Below are 12,419 nucleotides of genomic sequence, written 5' to 3'. Positions count from 1 at the left end.
CTAAAGTTTTTACTATAGATACAAGAGGGGGGAAACAAGAAGGCAAATAACAACAATAAATAGGATGAGGAGAAAGATAAGAAGAAGTCTAAGCCCAAGTGCCCACACTCTATGAACAACTAAAACTAGTCTTCTGTTGGGTTTGACTCACGCCTACACTCACAGAGGAGTGTCGGTGATCCGTAGTAGGACATTAGGGCACTTTTTACTCTCCTTATGAGAGTTTGTTTCCCTCAGTTATATTATCTTCTATTTTATGTGCTTATGTTACACAGTTCGGGCACTTATCGTGTTTTACACCTTTCGGATGTTAATGCACATTAACAACCTTAAGGTTTAAGGGTCGTACTTTGTACTATCAATATACTCTTTGTAATTGCATGGGGACTCATGTTGTGTCTTCACTCTCTCACTCTTCACTATCAATTGTATAATCTCATATGAGCTTCAATCCTCCATATCCCACAATTGGTATCAGAGCTCAGGCTTTGTATGGCCCAACTCTTCAGGCTCCTCAGCCTCTATCTTGAGCTCAGCCTCAGTCCAGCACCACCTGCGCAGTGCTTGTTCCTCCAAGACCAACTCAGCCCGGCCACTTGTAGCACCTGTACCTCCTAGCTTAGCTCAGCCTCGCCAACAGCCAACGCTTGGTCATCACCACTTGCAGAGCCTGCACATCCGTCCCAGTCACCTCCAACACCAGCACTCTCTGCCTTGCGCCCTGCGCAACCTAGGCGTTGACGTTCCTATCCGCTAGGCCCGCTAGCATTTTGCTGCTCCTCTAGGCCATCAACACCAGTAGACCACCAACACAAAAGGTAAAAGGAGACATTGATCTATTTTTTATTCAAAAACTCGAATCACAGCAAATGGTTTTTGCCCAAGCAACCTATTTTTGCTCTTGGACATGTCTTGGACACACTTATTGTAGAGATTTCTTTGAAAGCGAGCCCAAAAATTTGGGCCTTTTGGGTTTAGTGCACACACTAGCACATGTACTACAGGTTCAATCTGAAATACGCTGAAATTGTGCATTTTGGACAACAAAATTTTGGGGCTTTTGCATTGATTGTGTTACTGAGCACTATTTGTGCATTGAACAATTTTGACAAAGTGTGACACAGATTTGTCAATTACAACATGGTGCATACTGTCATTTCTGGAAATTTCCAAATTTCCTAGTTGTTTCAGCTTTAGCTCTTGCTCTTGTGCTCTTTGAAACAATGACATTTACTATGGGCAATCACGGATAGATGTGAAGCAAGGAGGATAGATTGGACGGCAATAATTATTCTCTATGGTCTTTAATGATGAAGAATGTGTTGATTGCAAAAAAGCTTTGGGATTATGTTAGTGGTGAAGAAGTCCTTCTTGGTGTTATGGCTCCTGCAACACCTCCTCCAAGAGGACTTGGTCAAAGGCCCACTCTAGTTCAACCACTTCCCCAAAGATCAATAGCACAAAAGGCTTGGGACAAACAGGATGCTCAAGCATTGCCCCTGATTGCATTGGTAGTTCAGCAGTCTATAATCCCGCATATACGGTCTGCAGCTTCTCCACGAGAAGCATGGCTCACACTTAAGCAAATGTTTGCTAGAAAAAATGAGATATGGATCTTTCTTGAAGAAAGAGCTTGAAAATGTAAAGATGAATAAAGGTGATGCCATGTAGGATCATCTTAACAAAAACAGGACTTGCGTGACCAATTAATGAATGTAGATGAGTATTATTTGAATGCACAGTTGATCTCTACTACTCTAAATTATTTGCCGCTCTCTTATTTGGACTTTCATATAGCCCTAAATTTCACCATGAGAATTTCTCAATAGCCACTTACCTTTCTTCAATTGGTTAGTTTGCTCCTAGAAGAAGAACAAAGAAGAAAGAACAATGGGATGGATGTTATAGCCATTGCACAAGCTTTTATGGCAAGGTAAAAGGGCAAGGGCAGACAGTCTAAAAATGCTTCGCAAAGTTCTAGAAGTTCAAGTACTTCACAAAGCAACAAGAAACAAGGGGACATGAAAGCCAAGAAGGGAAAGTGCCAATATTGTAAGAAACCAGGTCATTAAATCACGAAATGTAAGAGGTGCATTGCCAAGGAGAAGAAAAAGGAGTCAGGGATGTCTGTTTCTGATGCCCCTTCTACTGCTACAAAGTCTGCAACTTTCGTTGTAGACTGTAAGTACTATTTCTACACTTGCAGTTATGACTCTTCTTCGGCTAATAGAGCATTTAGCTCTACTAAGAATGATAACACTTGGTTCTTTGGAAGTGGTGCTTCCAACCACATTACATCCCTCGGGGATTTGTTTTCTTCTATTATTGCAGCTCCTATTGGCAAGTCTGCAATGTGCCAACAATGTATCTTATCCTATTAGAGGTGTTGAGGAGATTGTCTTAAACATAGCAGCTGAGAAATGAGTTTCTTTCACTTTGAAACTTACAAAACATTTCCTAAAGTACAAAATGTTTTTGAGAGTAAAAAAGGTGGGGGGAGGGGGGGAAAAGGAAAGACTAATTTTTCTGTGATTTTGTCTAGTTATCGGACTTTATCAATCTAGTATCTATTCTTGTCTTGAGAGTTGATTATTATATGACTTTAGTCTCATTTATGAGTTATCTATGATATACTATGATTCATCCTCGATTTTGATATTTTATCGGTTTATTTTGAAATGAGAATCATGATGTTACAACTTGACTCGGTCCATATTGTAGATAGGCTACTTACATGTTTATTTCAATTTTCTTTGTATGATATATATAAATCATAATGTTTGAGTTCTAAACCATAGTATAGCTCTAACTTTGACATAAGTGATAAGTCAATAATGGATCATGGATATGTGACGTATTATTCTCAATTGACTCTATTATCACTCAAGCTCAATTGGCCATTCTTTGTTTAAGAGAGAGTTCCATAGAGGTTTAGAACCTCTTTCCCTAGTCAAAACTATCAAAAATCCCTATATAAAAAAACCTACATTTCTTATTTTACCCCCTCTTGAAAGAAACTTCTGAAGCACATTTCTAATGTTTTGTTTCTAAACGTTTCTGACATTTCTAGCTGCTATGGTCTTGAAAGCCATTGATGGCTCTACTCTCTTTTTACAGGATGCATTATATGTGCCAAGCATAAAGAAGAATTTGTTGTCCATTTCTTCTTTAACAAAGTGTGGTATGCAAGTCACATTTAATGATGACAAATGTATAGTTAGGAATAAAGAATTCTTGACTTTGGTTTTGACTGGCACATTATGTCATGGACTCTATGAGTTAGATACCTATTCGATTGATCAGCCAATCTATTTAGCATCTACTCTCACTCCTACTATATCACAAGGAGAGTTATGGCACGCTCACATGGGGCATGTCAACTATGGGAGTTTAATGATTATGCAACGTATTCAAATGCTAGATGACTTGCCTCTCTTGAAGAGACCACCTAAGCATATATGTGAGGGATGAATTTTGGAAAAAATGCATTGTTTTTCGTTTCTTTGTGATGGTGCTTTTAAGGCAACAACCTAATTATAAATTGTGCATTCGGATGTATCTGGACCTATGCAAATAAAGTCATTGGGTGAAAGTTATTATTTACTCACCTTCATTAATGACTTTACTCGTTTTTGTTAGGGTCTACTCATTGGTGAAAAAGTCAAAGGTGTACAATGCATTTTTTGGCTTTTGTTGCACTTCTTGAAAATCAATCTGCCTATAGGATTCAGACTCTCCATTTGGACCGAGGAGGGGAATACATGTCTTCCTTGCTGAATAATTTTTTAAAGCAAAAATACAGTATATCAATATACTACTGCGTATACTCCACAACAAAATGGGATTGCAAAAAGAAAAAATCAATCACTCATGAAGGTGGCCAGATATATATTGAAAGCTAAGAGTTTGCCACATGGCTTTTAGATGGATGCAGTTATGTGTACTTGTCATGTTTTGAACACATGCCCTACCAAGGCATTAAAAAATAATATTACACCTTTTGAGACTTGGAATAGTCGAAAACCTTCAGTTGGCCATTTTCGTACCTTAGGGTGTCTTGTGTATGCTCATATTCCCAAAGTACTAAGAAAGAAGTTGGACAACAAGGCTATCAAATGCATCTTTATAGAGTACAACAGTGAGAGCAAAGGATATAGACTATATGATCCCATTTCCAATAACATCTTTATCAATAGGAATGTGATTGTTTATGAAAAATCAAAATTGTCTCTTGCTAGTTTTGATACATATCAGGCTGCAAATGATGTGTTTAAAGTGTTGTTGCCCATTTCTTTTGGTGATACAACTGAAGTTTCAATAAATGAACACAATGTTCAGCCAACTGCTCCTTTGAGCAATGCAAAATTTCAGCCTATGGCTAATCTGAATATTTAAAAGATTCTAAATTTGAGGTTCAGTATGTACATAATCAATAAGCTAGTAGGCAGATACCTAGATGGTACTTGGAGACTATGAAAGATAGTCATTTGGATGCTCCTATTGCTGGTCGTACTAGAAGACAAGCTCATCTGCATGATCATGCTAATACAATGGAGTTTGTTATGGCAGCACACACACTTGATTATGAGGAGCCTGAATGTTGAGGATGCACAACAAAGTGTGCATTAGATAACAGCAATGCAAGCTAAATTTACTTCTATCATAAAGAATCAAACATGGGGTTTAGTGACATTGCCTGTTGGAAAGAAAGCCATTGGTACAAAGTGGGTCTACAGGCTAAAAAGAAGCGTGGATGGATCCATTGATAAGTATAAAGCCAAGCTTATGGCCAAAGGCTACGGGCAAAAGAAGGGCATTGACTATGGGGAGACATTTGCTCCTACATCCCGTATGACTACCATTCGGTCTATGGTTGCTTTCGTTGCCCATCATGGTTGGACTATGCACCAACTTGACATTAAGACTACATTTTTACATTGGGAACTTCAAGAAGAAGTGTATGTACAGCAGCACATTGGTTTTGCAATTAAGGAATCCGAACACTTGGTATACAAGCTGAAAAAGGCTTCATATGGTTTAAAGCAAGCTCCACGAGCTTGGTATGCAAAAATTGATGCATTTTTACTCAGCCAAGGATTCATTAACAACCCATCAAAGTCTACTCTTTACATGTGCAAAGAGGGGGATACTTGCTGGTCATATGTCTTTATATAGATGATCTTCTGCTCACAAGGACACATGCTAATCAAATTTCAGCATTCAAGAAAAATTCGCAGCAAACTATGAAATGTCAAATTTGGGGCCTTTGCATTACTATTTGGGCATTCAGTTCATTCATGATGCAAGAGGCATTGGATTGTCACAATCCAGACATATTGGTAGGCTCCTTGTTGAGAGGTTTGGCTTACAGGATTGCAAGCTAGTTAGCACACGATGGAGACTAGACTCAAGTTGTCTTTGCATGATGATAGTGATTTGTTTGACATTCATACATATGCTCCAACAATTGGATGTCTCATTATGCAACACAAGGCCAAATATTCAGTTTGCAGTTTCAGCCCTAAGCAAATATATGCACAGCCCACGCATGTCACATTGGCAAGTTATGAAGCGTGCATTTTGTTACTTGCAGGATACTAGGACTCTTGGACTGCTTTATGCCAAGGGGAGACCACTACAATTACATGCTTACAACGATTCCGATTGGGCTGGTGATTTTGATTTACATCACTCTACGAGTGGAAATTGTTTCTTTCTTGGCTCATCTTGTATCTTTTGGAATAGAAAGAAACAATCCATTGTTGCCCATCATCTTGTGAAGCTGAATATAAGGCAGCCTTCACTACCACACTTGAATGTGTATGGCTGAGACATTTGTTGGTGGCTGATCTTGATGCATTTGTCATGGAGCCTACTCCTTCGTTTACTAACAATCACAGTGCCATTGCAGTGGCACGAAACTCAGTATTTCATACATGTACAAAACACGGAGATTCACTATCACTTTGTTAGAGAGAGGCTACATGCAAGAGACATCAACCTGGTTGATTGTCTTGCCGCCAATAATGTGGCAGACATCTTTACCAAAGCTCTTCCTCGCAACAAATTTGAAGCATTCCACAATGCTTTAAATTTAATCTCCTTTGGTGGACGATCCTTGTATGACAATCACTTTTCACTCTAGGGGGGGTTGTTGGGTTTTGGCTCACGCCTACGCTCATAGAGTTACACTGGGGCACTTTTTACTCTCCTTATGAGAGTTTTTTTTCCCCACTTATATTATCTTCTATTTTATGTGCTTATATTACACAATTCGCGTACATGTTTTACACCTTTCAAGTGTGAACGCACATTAACAACCCTAAGGTTTAAGGGTTGTACTTTGTACTTTCAATATACTCTTGGTAATTGCATTGGAAGTCGCATTGTGTCTTCACTCTCTCACTCTCCACTATCAACTATGTACTCTCAGCTAAGCTTCAATTCTCCATATCCCACACCTTCCTTCTCGGATAGGGTGGTAATACTTGATTAAGCACTTAATTACAACAATCAATAAATAATCACAAACTGAAAAGCACACTTTATCTTAAAATTCTTGGACAATGGACACCTTATTGGCCCCAAAACTGGCGCCCCTTTCACTATTTCTTCAACTTTAATTGCTCATGGATTGATTACAAGCCAAGATTCCACTATCTCCTTGGCTAATCCAAAAGCCCCTTCTTGTTCCAACAATCAGTAAACAAATTGGGCAATGTGCCCCTTGATTTTTACCAAGGACTTACTCTAATGGAACCCCAAGTGGCCAAATGCTTCCCAAAATTCACAATGGATGGGCTAGCATCTAAAATCCCTGACAATTCCACAAGTTGCAGGTGCTAATTTCAGTATGCGATGCCTTCTACTGATAGCACAAGTCCCGAGGTGGCTGCTAAACCCTACTTTCTGTAGAAATTTAGGGTTTACAACCGAATCCCCTCTGCTATCCACCAAATCTGATTGAGATCTACTCCAAATTATTGGGAAATGGTGAGATCTTTTGAGAATTGACTGGAGAAGATGAGAGAATACAGAGGAGAGAGAAATTCCCTATTTGCACGCAGGAAATGGCTGAAATTGACAATTGACTGCTTCCTACTCCAATCAGTCCAAAAACTCGATGCCGCCTACTACCACGAAAGTGACCACCCAGCTGCTGTCGCCTACATCTGTAGGCATGATAAATGTTGTCAGCTACATCACTCGGGTCTCTTGCAACAATTGACAACCTCCTAAATGTCTCCACAGCAGCAAATTCTTCTCAACAATCTTCTCTCTCTCTCCCACAAGCTGAAAATTGACTAAATGGCTGAAACCAGACCTAAAGAACGTTTTCTCGATTTACATGGGTATTTGTGCAAGGTGGCACCCTTCTAAATCCCATTTTCAATGTTATCCAATCATTAAATTAAATTTTAAAATTAATAAAATTTAATTTCAACCCTTCTAACCCTACCCAAAATTAAATATGCCCATCCATAATTAAATTGGCTAGGTCATTTGCAACCTAAAGTGGTCCCCAATCTCTATTGACCCTTAGGCTAGCATTAATTAATTAATCAATGCCCAATCCTTAGGGTCACCACTGACACTTAATGGCTAAATAACTAACTTAGGGTCAAAATGACCAGTGTTATGCAAGATCGTGAGCCCACTTCAGTGAAGGAGGCTTTGCAGTCTGGCCATTGGCGGAAGGCTATGGAAGTCGAGTTGGAGGCTATTGAGAGGAATGGCACTTGGTCTCTTGTACCTCGTCCCTCTCACAAGAAGGTGATTGGCATCAAGTGGATCTTCAAGACCAAGTACCTTAGAGATGGTTCTTTGGACAAGCACAAGGCTCGCCTTGTTGCTAAAGGGTCCCATCCAGAAGCTTCTCCCGAATGAAGTAATGCTGGATCTCAATGTGCTTCGTCCGGGCATGGAATATAGGATTCCGTACCAAGGCAATGCAACTCTCATTGTCGCATCACAGAAGAGTAGGACGAGTCTGGGGGCAGCCAAGATTCTCTAACAATCTCCGAAGCCACATGACCTCACATGTGGTGGAAGTCGCAGCCCGGTACTTTGCCTCAGTAGAAGAAAGGGCTACCGTGGGCTGCTTCTTGCTACTCCAAGAGATAACACCTGTACCCAAGATAAAACAATAGCCTATAGTAGACTGCCGGTGGTCCACATCGCCAGCCCAATCTGAGTCACTCCAACTTGCAAGAACAAGATCTAAAGTATCTGTGCTTGCTGGATAAGAAATCCCTAAGTCAGAGGTCCCCCGCAAATACCGAAGAATCCTTAGGGCAGCTTGCCAATGCACTTGTTTGGGTTCACTCATGAACCTTGCCAAAAGACCCACAACAAAACAAAGATCAACACGAGTGTTGAGAAGCCAAATCAAGGATCCAATCAACTGACGGTAGCGAGAAGCATCTGTCAAGGGAGAATCTGAGTGTGAAGTAGCCTTCCAAGCCGACTTCACATCCAACTGATAGACAGGCCATCTCCTATGGCTAGCCAAGGCAGAACAACTCGAATAGTTGCCATACAAGTAGTGGGGGCAAAAGTATCATGGAAATCAATGCCTGGAGTACTGCAAGACGGAAGATAATCTTGCAGATTTGTTTACAAAGGCGCATCCCAAGGCTTTACTTCGTCAACATTTCAGATCCCTTAGTCTGATGCCTCGTCTAGGATCTGAGAGGGGGTGTTAGAGGTAGAGTCATCGCTTGGAGGCAGTCGGACACGTCAGCACAGTACGGCAATGCCATGTCAGCACAGTACAGCAGAAGACACGTCAACAAGCGCCACATCAGTAGTGCAATCGAACAGTTTACTGCCTGCAGTCGGACAGTTTTTACTACAGTCGGCTGCATTTAATGCAGCTGACCTGGTGCTGGTATTTTCTATTTTTTGGCTATTTATAGCCAGTTTGTGGCACACTCCAGTATTCAGATTCATTCTGATCTTGAAATCTGTTGGCTGAGACTGACTGTGCTCGGGCTGACGGAGATCAAGGTCTTCAAGACGGAGACACACGCAAATATTTCCTCTGCCCCCTGTATATTTCTGCACTCTTATACAGCATATTACACTGCAGATTTTCTGCATTACACTCTCCTTTTCTCTCTCTCCTCTCTGTGTTCACTCTCTCTCAGTCTTTGTCCTATGCTTCCGCATCGTTGCACTCCGGCAAAGTCAAGATGCTCCATTACAGGATTCAATTTCTCCCTTTGCTCGAGAGCTATCTCATAAAGCGACGATAAGCGGCCTACTGTGGCCTTAACTTCTACAAAAGCTAAGCATCATGCACTTTGTTCCACAACTAAGGAGACAATTAGACTCCATCGCTTGTTGGTAGAGATTGGCTTTCCACAAACATGACCCACTCAACTATACGTGGATAACCAAAATGCCTTAGCTCATACAAAGAACCATATATCTCATGCTTGCATGAAGCACATCAAGGTTCAGTACCACTTTGTTTGAGAGCAAATCGCGGATTTTGAGTTAGCTGTGGCCTATTATCCCACATTCACAATGTGACAAATATCTTCACAAAGCCTCTTCCACATGCTCTTCTATGCTACATTATATGAGATCATTGGGTATTCAAAGACTCCCACGATTTGAGGAGGTGTTAGCTTGCCATTTTATTCTATTAGTCTATCATCTCATGAGCTCAATAAAAGTCTAACGGAGACATTGGAGCTCTAATGTCATTTCCACTTAGATTAGTAAGCACTTCCTTTGTAAATGTGCATTTCTTGATTTTGCCACGCACCGATTAACTTGCGTAACCTTGCCAAGCTACAATCAACTCCACATCCGCTATCAGGATTTATTGCTTGCTGTGTCAGCATTTTCGGCCTTTCTAGGTGCTAGTCAGCCAAATTTTGCTAGCTAACTACCGCGGTGGTACTATACGTTGCTCAATCATCTTAGGGACATTTTGACTATTTAGATCACCACTTTGGGACACATCATTCTTCCTTCTCTTCTACAAGTGCACACACTAACTTTAGCATTCTCTTTCGCCTCTTGTAAGGGCAGCCAACACACACTGTCTTCAATTCCATCGTCCCCATATCTGTCTTTAATGTTGTCATCATTTTTTAACTTGATCCAGTGCCCGCACTAATACTTTAGACTACGTGCAAGGAGTAACCAATCCATCATAGTATTCAGCATTCTTTCTAGTTTCTATGCAAATTTATATTTCATTCCTATTGTCTTTTCTCTTCTTCTTTTCTCTAAGTATTCATGTTCCTCTTTCATTGTGGACTCTCGTAGTTTGGGTGTTATCGTCAACTATTTGGGCCAACCATCTAGAGTGCTTTATCCACTTGCCTAGGTGGGGTATCTGACTACTTGGGTATCATCCTCGATTGTATGGAGTCATCACCAACCATCTAGAGCACTTTGTCAACCTTCCTAGCTACCACCTGCCGCGCTACTAATCTACACAATCACCATCAATCTCAGAGAAGTGAAATCTACATTCTTCATCCTCTAACCTATGTTGTACTATTTCAAGGGTTGCTAGTTGACATCATCATGTCACTCATCCATTATTCACCGACCTACTCTCTAGCTACCTAACTTTGCGTTTTGCTACCTAGAGTATTCATTGACATCCTATTGCCTAGAAGACTACATTTTGCCCCCTCCACTACTACCCCCAACATCATTATCATCAATAGACTACTATTACTACTACATTTTGGGATCCATCAGACAAGTACAAACAATTCAACACCATTCACCTCTACCCGTAGTCCTTGAGACATAAAGGTTCAAGGCCTCTTCATTGTATTATTTATATTCTCATTTACTCGTTCTCATTGAGCATTCTACATACCATATTCATCAAGTTGTCATACAATTTGTGTTCCTCTCAGCTTGCCATGCCATATCTTTATAGCCCTCAATGCTTGTCTAGCTTGTTCAATGCTAGAAACTGATCCCTCTTGCTCCAAACAAAAAATCAATGGAATAGAGGATGGCTTAAGGTTGTTCCAAGTGGACAAGCAGCTGAACACAGCCAACATAATGTTGTCCCCTGCTCTCCTACAGTCTCTAGCCTAGTGCAACCTTGCTAAACATGCAACAAGATACAAAATTTTGTGGTAAATTTTGAGAAGGACTACATTTCTCAACTTGCAAAGTTTCACAAGGATTTTCAGCCATAACAGGCCCATTGTCGGCCAATTGTGAAATATCAGTGCTTCATATTTGCCTAGCTTTTGCTGAAGTGCAACTGCCACACCTCGTGACCTGCATGGTGCCTGCCACATAGTATTGTGCTCTCTCCTTGTCTCATCATTGCAGCCAATGTTTTGAGTAGCTATATAATGGGTGCTTAAAGCAACTGGTAAATGAATCTTAATGTTATCATCCGGGCATACTTAACAGCATGCACTTTATTTCAATTAAGAAGGATTCATGCCAGGAAATTAATGCTTCTACAAACTTCTCTACAACTGATTTCCCTCTTCGATTGATGAGCTTCACCTATGGAACGGGGCACAAGGTGCTCTGACTATTGAGGTCGTTTACATTTCTCCCAAGATGACACTGCAAATCGGCCGCATGTAAATGGTAACGACAGCCAAAGTGAATGGCAAACGAGCATTAAACACGGCTACCCTGAAGTCAGTGTACAGAATTCTCACAAAAAAAATGAGTTTGACAGTAAAAATGGCAGCCACAGAAAAAAAAAAGGGAGAGAGAATTCACCTCTTTTGGGGGGGAGGAATAAGGGTTGCTGGAGTAACGGGCAGAGTCGAGGGCGTCATAGAGGTCAGAGGTGGCCAAATCCCTGGAGATGGTTTCAGTGATGAGGCGACCAGCTGCCGCAACGTCGGGGCCGATCGTTTCGTCGTCCCAGCTCATGGCGGTCGTCCCAGTCCTGCAGCAACCCCAGAGCGCGCGCGCACACAAACAGAGCAGGAAAATGAACGGACGCGAGCTTCTTTTTCTCTACGGGGGGGACCTGGCATGGAGGGAAAAGACCACCACGTTTGACGTTGAAGGTAGTAACACACAGAAAGGGTAGCAGCACATCACTCGGCACGTGACGCTCTCAAGGCACGTGACACAGAGGGCGCGGCGCACTGTTTACGAAAAACCTTTATGTTAGTAGATAACAAAAAAATATTGGAGAGATTTTTTTATCAGTTTGCATATATTTTTTATTCTAAGAACTAAAAGTTTTTTAAATGTTTAAGGTGTTAAACCTTCTTCCTTCAATTTTGGAAGATTTTTTGACAATTTTACAGTTCACTTTGCATTATACCTTGGTTTTTTATGAACATTGAGAGAGCGACAAAACAATCCTCCCATTCACAATAAGTTTTTTACCTTCCCCCATGTGAGAGAAGGGGCTCTTTTCTTTATTTTTCCCTCTAGCGTTCACTATTCAACAT

At 40.9% G+C, this 12,419-nt stretch overlaps 1 protein-coding gene across 1 annotated transcript in view; it reads right to left on the bottom strand.

The window, feature by feature from the left end:
• Positions 1-12,029, bottom strand: part of NUP155 (nucleoporin 155) — a 98,399-nt gene extending 86,370 nt beyond the window's left edge. The window contains exon 1 of the mRNA XM_087681680.1: positions 11,731-12,029. Within this exon, the coding sequence (XP_087537806.1) occupies positions 11,731-11,886 (156 nt within the window). The 5' untranslated portion in view covers positions 11,887-12,029. The remainder of the gene's footprint in view (positions 1-11,730) is intronic.
• Positions 12,030-12,419: the final 390 nt, after the last annotated feature.

Source organism: Lygodium microphyllum, chromosome 7 (genome assembly GCF_053477565.2).
Source record: "Lygodium microphyllum isolate KBCC chromosome 7, Lygodium_microphyllum_v1.1.10, whole genome shotgun sequence".
NCBI lineage: Eukaryota > Viridiplantae > Streptophyta > Polypodiopsida > Schizaeales > Lygodiaceae > Lygodium > Lygodium microphyllum.
The sequence above is the reverse complement of the archived record's forward strand: the minus strand, read 5'-3'. Positions and strand labels throughout refer to the sequence as shown.